General features: G+C 34.3%; 1 protein-coding gene across 1 annotated transcript; it reads left to right on the forward strand.

The window, feature by feature from the left end:
* The first annotated feature begins 805 nt into the window (after positions 1-805).
* Positions 806-15,075, forward strand: cmpk2 (cytidine monophosphate (UMP-CMP) kinase 2, mitochondrial). Its single transcript, XM_087290811.1, has 5 exons — positions 806-1,381; positions 2,971-3,085; positions 6,846-7,047; positions 8,977-9,210; positions 14,295-15,075. The coding sequence occupies exons 1-5, from the start codon at positions 809-811 to the stop codon at positions 14,413-14,415; spliced, it is 1,245 nt and encodes a 414-aa protein (XP_087146937.1). The 5' UTR covers positions 806-808; the 3' UTR covers positions 14,416-15,075.
* Positions 15,076-15,530: the final 455 nt, after the last annotated feature.

Below are 15,530 nucleotides of genomic sequence, written 5' to 3' on the forward strand. Positions count from 1 at the left end.
CACAGTATTCATTTTAATGAGTACCAGAATTAATAAGCAATTATCAATGAGCATGTAAAACTATACTTCACTGATTCTTTAGCTAGTTTCAGTCAGCATAGAAATAGACTTTATCTTGTGAGTTAGCCTACAATAAATAGCTACATTTCTTGTTAACCTGCATTCTTTGCATATACTTTTTTATTGTTATTATTATTATTATTATTATTTTCTAATTAGTAATTTTGGACTAAAAATTAACAACTTTATTTATACTGCTACTACTACTAATAATAATAGTTATTATTATTATTATTATTATTATTATTATTATTAATTATTGTATTATTATATTAATTTAGTCATTTGGAACTAATGAGTTGGGTTTTACCCATTTCTAAATCATTTGGATATTTGTTGAAACAAATGAATTACTTACAGCACAATATTTATTTTAATAGACACCAGAATTAATAAGCAATTATCATTATCAAGCTATGAGCATGCAAAACCTACTTCACTGGTTTTAGTTAGCAAAGAAATAGACTTTAACTTGTGAAATAGCCAACAATCTTAACTTGTATTCTTTGCAAATGTAACTAAACTGCTGAATAGAAACTTAAACAAGGTGTGACCTACGCTGATTTACTTAGCACGTTTTTTTTTTTTTACCTTTGCACTTTTTGTTTTAGTACAGACTTGCATGGAAGCTCGTTACGCAATTGGAACCTGCCGGCTGTATTACTTTCGTTTTCGTGTGTAGTTTCGTTTCTCTGTAAACAGTGCTCCAGCTCAGTGACATAAGATTTCCCCGATACAGTCCATCACAATGCTAAAGAGAGCCATGTTTCGCTGTGGACCGCTGTGTTCGCGTGTATTCGCGGTGGAGTTTGATTTGCACACTAAACCTCTTTATTTCACACTAAGCTCAAGCCCACAAGTTCTTCATGGCGACCATCAGCAGCTTTTTGGAGACTGTGGGAAACTCTTCTCGCTTTACGTCCACAGTGAGAACAGAATTGAAAAGGCGCGAATGTACGCTGAGATAAAACACAAACTATCAACGCGAGGCTGCGATGTGTTTGAAGCGTCCTCTTTCATGCCGAACGTCAGGAACAGCGTCCTTAAAGGGTTTTTTGTACGAGACAAATCCACAACCTGTCTTTCAAAGGAAGTTTTCAAGTCACTACAGCAGCAGAAGGAGTCAGTTTGTGTGTTTTCATACGAGCGCGAGGGTCAGCACTGCTGGCAGGAGATGTGGTCAGCTGTCAATCATGTGGAGGAGTCAGTGAAGCAGTACATCAAACCTGCAGCCGCAGCAGAGCATCATCCATCCACACTCAGCATCAGCAACTCTGACGTCTTCTACTGTATGGATGAAGCCTACAAGGTTCTACAGGAGGTACGGTTGAATTCAGAGACATTTTGGAAGCAGATTGTGCAACATTAATTTATTTCCTTTGGATTAGTCCCTTATTTATCAGGGGTCTACACAGTGGAATGAACTGCCAACTATTCAGGCATATATTTTATACAGCGGATACTCTTCCAGCCACAACCCAGTACTGGGAAACACCCATACACTCTCACATTTACACACACTCTCATACACTACACCAAACTCAGTTCATCCAGTGCCAACTGGCCCAGCCATGACTCAAACCTGTGACCTTCTTGCTGTGAGGCAACAGTGCCACCATTATTGTACAACATAAATATTAAAGTAATGGTATGAATAAATATAAAGTTATAAAAGTCATGGGCAACAGTAAATTAATAACACAAAAGGCAATACTACTACTATAAAGGTAGACTTAGATTAATACTTTTTTATTCTGCAAGAGTAAAAAAGGATAGCTTTAGCTAACTAAAATAAATAAATAAATAAATAAGTAAAGGTAACACTTTAAAAGAATGATAAATTAGTTAATGTTATTTATTGTATTTTCACTAACATGAACAAAACCAATTAGTAATACATCTATCAAGGTGTTTATTGTTTTTTGTTAATGCTAGTTAATGTTATTTAAGTTAAATAATGTATATTTACTCAGTGTGCATTAACTAATGTTAACAATGTTAATGTTGGAACTGTGATGTTACAGTAAATTAAATTTGACAGTAAAGATATTTAGAGAAAAGTCTATAAATATGTTGTCTGTGTATACAATGAATATTACGGACTGATTGAAAAATGTAGTTATTGTGATATTTAATAATTCAATTAAATAACCAATTGAAAAAAAAAACATTTCCACAAAATAAGCTGCAACTGTTTTAAATATTAATATATGTTTTTGAGCACCAAGTCAGCATATTGCAATGCATTCTGAAGGAACACGTGGCAATGAAGAATGGAATAATGTCTACTGAAAATTTGTCTTTTTAAAATTAGGAATAAAGTATCACATAAGGTTTAATAAAATACAAAACTCTGTGCACTGTCACCTCACAGCAACAAGGTTGCTAGTTAGAGTCCTGGCTAGGTCAGTTGGCATTTCTGTGTGGAGTTCTCCCTGTGTTAGTGTGAATTTTCTCCAAGCTTCGGTTTTCCCCACAGTCCAAAGACATGTGGTACAGGTAAATTGAATAAGCTAAATTGCCCATAGTGTATATGTGTGATTGAGTGTGTATAGATGTTTCCCAGTACTGGGTTGCAGCTGAAAGGGCATCCGCTGTGTAAAAAATATGCTGGATAAATTGGCGGTTCATTCTGTTGTGGTGACCACTGATGAATAAGGGAACTAAGCTGAAGGAAAATGATTGAATTAATTAATAATACAGCTAATACATTTGTAATACTACTACTGTATTTTTGCTTATTATTTACAAGTGGAAAAGCAAAGTTACAACTAAAAGAAAGTAAAAAAGAAAGCAACATCAGCGTTAAAATGAAAGCAGAACAATAAAGAATGGGGGATTATTTACTATGCAACTCAGTGCTCTACCCAGATTGATGTTAAACAATACATCATATTCTTCCCATCGCAGTGCGCTGACATTATCCCTGAGTCAAAGGAAGTGCTGAAGCTTGTAGATGAACAGCTGAAGACAACCAGGGGTAATGGATTCCCAGTCATTGTGATTGAAGGTCTGGATGCTACAGGTAAATATTAAACCTTTAAACAAATATTTTTTTCTGCTAATAAAAGAATGCAGTGAAACCTGTACATTCATAATACGTATCACATCTTGTTAAAAGGCCCTATTTTGTTTATATATATATATATATATATATATATATATATATATATATATATATATATATATATATATATATATATATATATATATATATATATATATATATATATATTCATTTTTTTAAGTTATTCACTTCTAAAAAAAGAATCAGAGTCTAATCTGCCAGAAACAAGTAGTCAGTAATTGCAATTTTACTACTTGCACAAATGCAATGTAAAACAACTGCATAATATGTGAACAATGTGAACAATGACTGCATTGATTCTGAAACAATGTAGTTGTTGTATCTGAGGACTGGAAGAATTTGGTTTGTGTTGTTGACATGTCAAGAAAACACAGCTTTTTCATTTCAGACCACAGTTTTGGCAGGGAGCTCCTGTCTATAATGTAGACAACTAAATTAAAAAGTTAAACAAATATGTTTCTGGTTGTACATGAGCTCAAAATGATACAATAAAACTAGCTTTGTTACTGTTTGTATTTATACCAGCCTGGCTCATTGGTAATACATGTCTCAGTGTAAAATACATTGCTCTGGGTATGTATTGTTGCTCGATTCAGATGACTAACTCTACTAGAGGGCGCTGTCTGCATTTTTGCATATCTGAAAAAAAAAAAGGTAAAGTTTCTTTTAGTTTCTGATACTTGTCCTTCTTGTACGTTCACAGTAAGGCTGAACTTGTTGTATAGATTACACAGCGAACCGAGAGGGGTCAGACCAGGTGCAGTTGCAATGCTTTTAATTTACTCACCTAACCCCGCCCCTAACCCTACATCTCACAGTGCCATCACTAGCTTCATTGAGTGCATAGTGTCTGACATTGCAAGTCTGAGATATGCAGTCTCAGCTTGCAAATCTAAGTCTGCATCCAGATAATATTGAGCAAACCACTGACCAAAAAAACTGTTTTTGAAAGCAAACATAAAAGAAAAGTGCACTATGGCCACAGTTTTACATTGATTTTGCACCACTTTTTAACCTTTTGTGGAGCAGGGCTTGACTGGATTTCAACCCTAGCACACTGCATCACAAACACAACATCATACAAAGTGACCAAACTGACTACACCACATAAGAAAAGACCAAATGAGCATAGACAGGTGAGGAAAACTTATTAGACTACAAAATTATTAGTTGTTTTGTGGTTTTTATTTGGTGTCAATCCTTATTCGTTAGTAATATGTCCTTGTAAATATCATTTGTGTAAAATGGAATAAAAGTGGTTGGACCTCAAACTGTCCTGTAGGATTAATATTACCTGGAAACTGCAGTCAAACATGCTTTTGAAGTTTCACTAAACATTTTTGAAGTTTCACTAAACTGTTGAAGCATATTTGACCAATGAGTCTGTATTAATTTTTACAAGCAAAAAGGAAGCCTCTGGAGCCTAAATTTAGCTACAGCATTGTGCATTTTCTTCAAGACACTTGCTGTGCTCGTAGTGCTTGTCTAAACACACCAAGAGGTTTATAGGAGAGGTTTATGCTGAGTTCAGACTGCACAAATTTCACAGATGTTTTTATACTGCATGACTATCTGGGGTCAACAATGTTGTCTCAGTTCACAAAATAAGTCTCACAACCAAACACACGCGAGAAGTGACATGGAAACAACGAAAGGTCACGTAGCATATATTTTGTTATTAACAACATAATGAGAAAGAAGTCTTAAGTGAGGTAGAAAATGTACTTATTTTGCTCACCTGGCTTTTGAAGGGAATTAGCAATTTCTTTTCAACTTTTTCTTTGTGGTACTGCTCAGATGACAAATCAAAAAACATGGGTGCTGCAAATTTACACTAGTTTCTCCTTCATTTCTTAGGTCCAAATAGACAGAAAATAGCGCTTTTAACTTCTCCCCCAACAATGGCAGTTCTAGATCAGAGTAACAAAGTAATCTACCTAGTTAATTTATTTGACAAGTAACTCTGCATTGGTGTAGGATAAAACATTTATAACATTCAAGTACATCAAGGCACATTGTTGCAGCGGTAAACTTTAACAGATAGGCCTTTAGTTGAAGTAAATTTATTTTGTCCCCCCTGTTCATTTAAAAGATTTTTTCCCATGTGATTAACAAAAAAAAAATTCACAGTATATCCTGTAAAAATTAATTATTCTGGAGTCATAATAAGTCTTATTTCTTATTGTTTATTTCTTGAATAAAAGCAGTTTTTAATATTAAAAAAATAAATAAATTAAGGCCATTATTATAAGCCTTCTTAAGAAATATTTACTCTATAATTTTTGGTATACACAACAAATCAGTTACAAAATAATTCTTCCAGCTTTCGTAGTTAACATTACATTTACATTTAGACATTTAGCAGACACTTTTATTCAAAGCGACTTACAAATGAGGACAAGGAAGCAATATACACAACTATAAGAGCAACAATTAATAAGTTGACATTAACTAATTTTGTCTTCAAATTACACTTTAATCTGAATAAAAGACTAAATAAAATACTTAAAGGAACTTTGTCTGAATCCAACTGTCTTGCAAAATAACTAGTAAAATATTATGACTGTCACCATGGGGAAGATAAAAAAGGAGTTATTAGAAATTATTTATTTAAACTATTATGTTTAAAAATGTGTTGTAAATAAATCACGCTTGAAGACTCGTGCTTTATGTCAAGACGGAAATCAAAAATGACACAACTAAATGAGTTGAATATTACTTATACATGAGCGTGACTGAAAATTACATTTAATCAATGTATTACATCTGTTCTTCGGTACTTGCCGACTGTTTATAAATTCAAGACTGCATTTCTTAACAAAACTATGTACACTCAATGTCTGATTAATAATGGCCTCTGCATAGCCGAGGACTTCCTATATTACAAGTGTTAAAATTGCTATTAAAAACAGAAGTCTAATATAATCAACAGGGGACATTTTGATAGTGTTTCACAACATGAACATGAATGAAGTTGAGTCTTAATACCTGTGTCAAATTGGGGGTTAACTTCTGATGAATGTGGGGAACTGATGCGCACAGCACCATCACAGAGAGTGAAAGTGCGCGAAAGCAGAGGGAGCGAGTGCCCGAGAGAGAGAGAGAGAGGGGCCTCAGTCAAATCTCCGCAGTCTGCCACCAATGGCTGATCTCACTTCTCTGTGGCGTTCTGACACAAAAATATGCATCCGAATTTAGGGTGGCCAAGCTTGTTGGCCCCCCCCCAGAACCGCCATTGACCCCCAACCTTCCACTGTACCCATACTAGTGGGTGCTGCTCTCTCATTGGTGATCGCCGATGTTATTTTCAGTCAGAACACATAGCATGATTTCACATCACCGACAGCCCCAGATATTTAGCATACCAAATATCTCACGAGTGTCGATTCTCTCAGATCGCGTCTTTGATAGTTCACACTATGTGATTGTTACTCACATGAACGAGCACCGATTTGTCAGCCGATTTCCCAAAACCTGTCAGCGAGTCAAAAACGGGGCTAAAATCAAGCAGTCTGAACTCAGCATTAGAAAAATGAGTTATTGAATAAGTTGTTTAAGATGCTGAGAAAATAGCTCATATTGCCATGTACTTGATGAGACCTGAACTTTAATACAGCAGATGCATTATAGGGGCACATTAAAAATCTGTTTTCAAAATTTTGACTTCTTTCCATAAACTCTTCTTGATTTCACTCAGGTAAAACTACTCTCACAGAGGCCCTGCGGCAGTCTCTGAATGCCACCCTGCTGAAATCTCCTCCCCAGTGCCTGGCTCCTTTCAGACAACGCTTTGACTCAGAACCACCCCTCATCCGCAGGGCCTTTTACGCTCTGGGGAACTACATCACTGCAACCCACATCGCAAAGGAGTCCTTAAGGGCTCCTGTCATAGTAGACAGGTAGCGAGACACAAATACATTCACAAGAACAAGCTGTGGTTTGGTGATACTGTGGAGCATATAAAGATTTAGCACATATAAGTAAATATAAGGTATATCCATAAAGAAATGAGTTGAATTAAAAAAGTGCAGATTAGTAAACAAACTGAAAATGTGATATAAAATAAACTACAAGACATGAACTTGACATGCAAAAAATACATTACTGTCATCATTTACTCTCACTACACTTGTTCAAACCCGGTTTGAATTTCTTTCTTCTGTTGAATGCAAAATAAGATATTTTAAGAAAGCTGGACACCTGTAACCACTGACTTCCATATGTCAAAAACTACAGGTTTACAGAAGAAAAAAATCATAAGGGTTTTTAACCACTTGAGGGTGAGTAAAGAGTGAGTATCACCCATTTTCTTCAAACCTTGAAGGTGCAGTATGTTAAAGGCTGATTTAAATTGTGTTCTAAATAAAAGCAACGGCACAAGATTAAAGGTATATTCTCCATATTAAAAGGAGTTTTTGTTTTAACCAACATCTCAAATTAATAAATTAGGAACGGCTTCTATTTCTTGCAGCTGAACAACAGGATACAATGATCACCTTAGGTGCACCTCATGTGCTTTATTCAGTGTTGAATGCTAATAATGTGAGTTTGAATGCCATTTTACATGACATTTATTGCCATACTGCGTAAAGCAGCAGCAGATAGTTTACCTCAGATCTTGAAAATAAAATAACCTCTTTGAAATTGAACTTAAGAGCTGTAAATCAACACATATTAGTGATTTAACATGTAAATTTAACATTGTTAAAGAGGTTAAATATGTAATAATTAGATTATAAACCTTACCATTTTGTGAGTGCATATTTTGTGTTTCTGAATGGCTATATTTAAATCTCTATCGTGTTTTGTTGTAACGTGCAAACATAAACGCCATGTTGCTTGTTTTTAGAACACGGGGTTACAATGTAACCTGCTCACCTAATGTTTACACTCATAATATTAATATTATTTGATAATTAATAACAACAAGTCTGAATCTGCGTCACATTTCGGAGTCTGCTATTGTCCACCGGAGGTCCATTTTGGTCACAGACACATGCTTTGAGAGCCTTACTGAATGAATGAATGAATGAATGAACGAACGAATGATTGATTGATTGAGTGAGTGAATGAATGAATGAATGAATGAATGAATGAATGAATGAATGAATGAATGAATGAAATATGAAATATGCAGTTTCCCACCAAGGCAGCCTAGGGAGCTGAAATATAATTGGCTAAACTGGCAAATATGTAATGGGTATTTTTAAAGCAGAATATCTGACTTTAGTGCTGTTTCTTAGAAAAATATGTTCACTATATGTTGGCCTATGTTCACTTGGCATGTTTCTTAAATATCTGCAAACAAATTAGGATATTTTTATGAGTCAAAAACTTACATACAGCACCTTTAAGCTGACTATATATTACTCAAGTAAAAATATGGTTCACAGCTGCATAAACTAAACTAAAAAAAAGAAAAGAAGTGGCCACACTTTCCTGAACTACAACTTTCCCCTCCATAAACTCCTAATTTGCTGCTAATTAATAGCTAGTAAGTGTGGATCTGTTACTAATTATATAACATATGATTATGCAGAAAAAGGTACAATGTGATTTATTGGAACAAATAAACAGCCAGTCTGCATGTTACAGTTATAGTGCCCATGCTGAAATGGTACTGAATATAATATAATACTGAATAATACTCAATTTGCAACATTTATAAACAATTCAGGGATTGAAATTAATCACTTCAATCACTTTACAGAACATGTAAGTGAAAACAAGTTAGTCAAGGACCAAGGTGCTTTTAATTAGTTGCTTTTGCAATTATATAGAATAGAAGACAAAAATCTATGTATGTTAATTCTTTTTTTTTTTTTTAGGTATTGGCACAGCACAGCAGCCTATGCCATTGCTACAGCAGTTGGTGGTAGGGTTGAAAACCTGCCAAAGCCAGACTCAGAGCTCTACGTTTGGCCAGAAGACCTGCTCCAGCCAGACCTGGTGCTGCTGCTTACTGTCAGTCCTGAGGAAAGAGTGCGGAGACTCAGGGACAGAGGACAGGACAAGACCACTGAGGAGGCTGAGCTAGAAATCAATCAGCTCTTCAGACTCAAGTAGGTCAACCTGTTGAAAGTCAGAGTGTTTTATCTTTTAGGGTTAATCCCAACACACTTGTTTACTGTATTCGATAACACTGATAACCCTGTTAACCCTGTTATCAGATTTTGTTGTGAATCCTTAGGACTGGTTGCATACCAGTTGGCCTAATTACTTACAATTAAAATGCAATACAGGTTTCAAGGGCACTTCAAGGAAATTGTATTATTTGTGACTGAAAATATAACATGTACGTTTTTATTTTTGGAGGCACTATGCCCTTAGATAATTTTTAAAAAAAGTGACTTTAAACAATGTAATATTTAGTTAATAGTCAATTTTTGGCTAAGCCGTTTCATAACGCAGTGGGGTTGTTGTATTTCATGGGGAAAGAATTTAGTAAAAAAATTTACAATGTCGTCCTGTCAAATTGCATTCCAGAAACATCAAATATTTTTCATATATTTTTTAACATTGTATTAAAATAATAAGAAAAAGATATATATATATATATATATATATATATATATATATATATATATATATATATATATATATATATATATATATATATATATATATTTTTTTTACTGAAAATCTATGATGGACAGATAAAAAAAAATATATATATAGGCACTGGTGGGAGGTGTGCATTGGCTCGAGGCTAGGTGCTGACTATTTTCTTACACCATTCATTTACACCTGCAGCTGACATCAGAACAGCAGAAACCGTTGCTTAAAAACATGTCACTTTAAAACTAGTATTTGAATGATTCTCTAGCGTAATGTCTAAAGTGATGACAAAACAGGTGATTTTGCTCACATTTTAAGATAATAAGGCTGAACGGCATGAAATGCCATCAGTCTACAGAGATATCTTAGTTTTTCTGTTGCAGTCAGAGTATCACAACAATTAACCCTGAAAAAGCCAAAGCAAAGCAAACACGATTACTTTGGTATAAATACGGCACAACAACGTACAAAAGAGTATTTTATAATGATTTGATCAGCTGTAGTTTAAAATATGAAAAGAACGCTGAGTTTTTCTCCCCTAAAGACTTATTTTGCGGTTTATGTCCCCATCTTGTGGCACAAGCGCCTTTGTTCTGCTCAGTTTGACAGGCTGATGGCCGCCGATCTCTGAAATTATAAATATTCAAAATAGACACTATCCTTATAAATAAACTGCATAGTTGAACTCTAAATAACTTCATTCTCACCTAAAAAAGCCTCAAAAGTACATCATGTTTTCCCACAGCAGCAATATTTGTCAAACTGTAAAAGATTATTGATCTGCTGGTACTCTATGTGGGCGGAGTAATACAGAAGGGTGAAGAGGCTGTAAGAGTGCTGTTATTGCAGAATATTGCACGGCTATCAGCCAATCAGATTCAAGAACCAGATAGAAATGTTTTATAAAAAATTTATCTAGAAAAAAAATGTATGTATAAATACTTTTTAAGTTTTTCATGTTAGCCCATGGACAAATAATTTGTCTATAATTGTAATGGTAAGTTTATTTAAATCTGAGGGACAGGATAGCAACAACAAAAAAATGCAGTGCAATGCAAAAAAAAAATAATAATAATAAATAAAAAAATTTAAAAACCCCAATAAAACAAACAATGCAATGCAATTGATTTCCATTTTAATGAGTAAAATAAGTATTTGACCCCTTCGCAAAACACAGCTTCAAAAAGTTTTCAATTTGTCCCACTCATCTTAGCAGATCTAAATCTAAAATATTGGCCACAGATTACTGGTCCCTCTTTAACAATAAATGTATACCGCATGAATCAGATTTTGACACACCAAACTTGTTTTATACATCCACTGAAGTCTGAAAGCAGTCAGCTGACATCCACTGATGTCAAAAGCACCCAAATTAATGCAATGCCACCATTTTTTAACTCTACCAAATTAAAACTTTAGACCATTTTAAAACCTTCATACTAAAGAATTGTGAGATATATTAAAATGCTACATGCATTTATTAAATGTTACGTAGTTCAAAAATTTTTCTCCGTTGATTCGTCAGTATGGAGGGTCATTTATCATGTTGTAAGTCGGTGAGACTAACTGAAAGTTAGTGGCACCAGTGCAATTATATAAGAATGAAAGAGCTTTAACAATAGCACTGTCTGTATAGTAAAAGATAAGCAGCCTGTGAATATATTTTTTCCAAATAAAGGAAAAGCCAGTTGAAATTAACAACATTTACAACACTACCAGCATTAAACCCCTTGTGTGTCAGAATCACACAGATTTCATTTATCACAATGTGTTTTATTCCTATAATTATGCCTAACTTTTGTAAAATACAATAAATAGACCCTGTAAATAGGAAATTGTCATAGTAGGGAAAACTTAGAGGGGAGTAAATGGGAGAACACAACAAATAATTTTCTTACAATCTTATTTGATCAAATAATAAAAGAAAAACTCCACAATAATGTTGTAAAGACTAGCAGAAAAAGGAAAAGAATAGTGTGAGACTGATGACGGATACCAGAGGAGAGAATAATGCCAAATTTACTGTCCTGTCCCATAAATGCTGCATTAGAAACTTCTCGCATAAGCGGCAATTTTTTTTTTTGTAATTTGAAATGAAATATGATAAACTACACACATAAATACATATAAATGTTCTTACGTTTTTTAAAATATCGAAATATTAAAACTTTCAAGGATTTAAGATTCTGATGGCTGTTAAACGCGCCATGTTTGTGAAAAGGGTCTATTGTAGATTATAAAACTATGTATTTTATGGTGACTATGGTATTTCTAAGGGAAACTATGATGAAAATCATTTTTTGTAAGCTGTTTGGACAGAACTGTGTGTAGGTATAGTGTGTTCACAGTCATATTGCGGAGATATAAAGACAATAAGTCTCTTTTTTCATTTTCCTGACATTAAAATAGGATCCAAATTACTCCCATTTTGATGCCCACTGCAACGTGATGTACAAGTGCGGTTTCCCCATCCACCAAATTCATTTGACAGCTGCGTAATAACATGTCTCCATAGTAGCGCGTATAATCATATCAACAAGACTGGACGTGTGCAAACCAACCGGGATTAAAAGATCTGTTCAGCTCGCTGTGATCATCAATCATCATCAAATGTGATTAAGAATGAGTTTAACAAGTTTAAAACAGTGTTTTAAAACAGTGCATGTTTGTAATGAATTACAGCGATTTTATAACTGCCTATTATCAAACCACAGGCGACTCATTTTATTACTTACAGTATCATTGGCTGCGACATTGCCACATTTGCGTTAATACCTTTTTCTTGCCTATAGGCTACATAACAATAAAACAATAATCTGGACAAACTAAGACACTAAGACATTTTGCAAACGTAATTGTTCTTAGCCCTGTCAATGTTTATCTATGTTGTATTATTATTATAATATTTCCTCTCCTGTTTCTCTTACGTTTATATTCTTTAGCTGTCAATATAATACTTCGCGTCTATGGAAGAAAGAGTCAATAAAGATAGACAATGTGTAACATCATGTTCATCAAAGGACGGTTAATGTGCAAGTAACCGCACCGGTCCGAGCAGGGAGTGAGCCAGCATGGGAGACAAGCTTCGAGGATGCTAAAGATTGCTGAACAACGTCTGTCGCTGGATCCGAGAACTGAGATTTACGCGATCACCAGCTGGCTTCCGTTACATAAGGGCAAATATAGATGACTAAAACCTCATTTACTCATTTTACTCATACTTTTTATCATTTATAATGTCCAAGGCATTGATATTAATATTAAATGCTACTTATGTGCCTTTATTAGCCTTTTTCTCGCCAGTTTACTGGGTTAAAAATCTTACATTATTCCATCTCCACCTGCTGGTGAAAGCTAGAGCAGCTGGCGATCTTCACTGCAATCTATTGCTTCTCCTGCAGTTCCCGGATATAATGTTGAATTTTATCAGTCGAATTTGATCCACTGAATTTATGGAAGCGAATATTTGAACTGAAATAAAATGAACTGAAAATTACCTTTTGAATATTATACATCATATTTTTAAAGGGAATTGAATATTTTGTAAGTGAAATCTGTAAATTGAATATGAATTATTGAATTTTTAAGTATGAAAACGTGTTTGAAATATTTTTCGTTGAAATATTCACAGCTTAAATAAACAGATATGTTAAATTTCAGGACCTAAAAATACAAACCCTGGAATTCAAGTCATTAAAATGCAAGAACTTGTTAATACGGTGTATTATTTTTTTCAGTTTGTGATATTCAACAAGCTTTTTAATTCAAGGCTTTTGGCATTGATTTTGTTCCATAGACGCAGCTGAGGCGGAGATTGAGGCACACTATGACAGACACGTGCGAACAGTGAGCAGGGAGAACTAGCATTAAAGCCACAGGCAACAAAAACAGCTACATTGTCTTTAGATATAATAAATAATCTGACAGGGGTTTTGAGATTAAACTTTACAGACACATTCTAGAGACACAAAATACTTATCTTAAATCTTGAAAAAGAAAAAAAAAATTATATATATATATATATATATATATATATATATATATATATATATATATATATATATATATATATATATATATATATTTATTAAAGTCAAAATTTTGAGTCCTCCTATGAAAGATTTATTTCCAAAAGAAGTTTTTACAGTATTTACTATAATATTTTTCAGTCTGGAAAAAGTCTAATTTTTAAAAACATTTTTAAGGTACATTTTTTTGCTCCATTGAGAACATTTTGTTATTGAGAACACACTGAAATCCAGTCTCTTGCCTAATTATCCTAACTTGGTTAGTAAATATATTAGATGAGTCTTTAAAAAAAGACTTTTAGCTGGATAGTGCAAAATAAGTAGAAACATATTATGCACTTTTAACATGGCAAAGACAAAATAAATTATTAGAAAATAGCTATTATTTCTAAAAATGTGTTGAAAAAAATCTCTCCGTTAAGCGACACCTTTTTAAAAAGAAGTAAAATTTTGCAGTTGGACTAATTATTTCAGGAATAATTTACTGAGAATTAAAAAAGACTTTTTCTCCCCAAAAACCAAGACTTATGTATATATAACAAATTGTTCTTTGTTTTTAGAGTGGAGGAAGCTTACAAGAGAATCCAGAATCCATCCTGTATCACTGTGGATGCGAGTCCCTCTCCACAAGAAGTGCTGAAACAAGTGCATCATTTAATTAGGAACAAATGCCACTTGTAAACAACCAGCAGCAGAAGAGGCCACGCAGCCCCTCTGCCGACCACTAGATGGTAGTACAATGTTACGATTCCTCCCTCAATCCACTAAACCTGCCATAGAGTCCCAGTCAGCCGAGCCTGTTGATTGAAAGGGAGGCTGGTGGAGAACTGCCAGCTTATATTTCAGAGCTCGAATCTGGACATGTCACAACATATTCCCCTTCCCACCGAGCTTTAGTGATGACACGAGAGGGAAAGTTATTGCGGCTGCCGTGGCTGGATGTCAGCTCTCATACGCAGGGTCACAGCGGCCACTTTCCTCAGTCTGACTTATTCCCAGTGAAACACAGGAACTCGGCTAAACACGTTTGAAAATTCATCAATCACTTCAATTAGATTTAAACACAAGAACTCATTGTTGGTCAGCGCGCCGTCCGCTCCTATAGGAGATGGAATCGAGGGACTGTGTGGAGGTATTAAAAGCAATAGATCTGATCCAGACAATTTAAACTTTGCTTTGATTTGTTGCTGTTGCTTTTGGACACTGAGTCTGATCGTTCATTAAGAGTCATATGCTGGGGAAAGAAAAGTACAGCAGAACTCAGGGTTTTTAAGCTGTAAGTTCCTTCAAGTCTGTTTGTTGTACAGAAATGATTAGTCAGGAATAAATTATTATAATGCGTGCCTTCTAAATTTCTTTTTTTAAGTTTTAAAGTTCACCTTAAAAGGACAATTCTGTCATGAAGAGAAAGTGAACACTATTGTTGCCAAGATAATGTAATAGTAAGATTGTATTATATATAAGATATATACAGTGCATTCTGAAAGTATTCAGAGCGCTTCACTTTTTCCACATTTTTTTTATGTTACAGCCTTATTCCAAAATGGATTAAATTCATTTATTTCCTCAAAATTCTGCACACAATATCCCATAATGACAATGTGAAAAAAGATTTTTTGAAACTGTTGCAAATTTGTTAAAAATAAAAAACCTGAAAAATCACATGTACACAAGTATTCAAAGCCTTTGCTCAATACTTTGTTGATGCACCTTAGGCAGCAATTACAGCCTCAAGTCTTTTTGAATATGATGTCACAAGCTTGGCACACCTGTCTTTGGGTATTTTTGCCCATTCC

This window comes from Danio rerio, chromosome 17 (genome assembly GCF_052040795.2).
Source record: "Danio rerio strain M-AB ecotype USA chromosome 17, GRCz13ab, whole genome shotgun sequence".
Lineage (NCBI taxonomy): Eukaryota > Metazoa > Chordata > Actinopteri > Cypriniformes > Danionidae > Danio > Danio rerio.

Bases quoted from the DNA above. Each gene is read 5' to 3' on its own strand.
- cmpk2 (XM_087290811.1), top strand. From the start codon at position 809: ATGCTAAAGAGAGCCATGTTTCGCTGTGGACCGCTGTGTTCGCGTGTA. The intron at 1,382-2,970 runs GTACGGTTGAAT...TTCCCATCGCAG, and splicing joins CCTACAAGGTTCTACAGGAG to TGCGCTGACATTATCCCTGA. The intron at 9,211-14,294 runs GTAGGTCAACCT...CTTTGTTTTTAG, and splicing joins AATCAGCTCTTCAGACTCAA to AGTGGAGGAAGCTTACAAGA.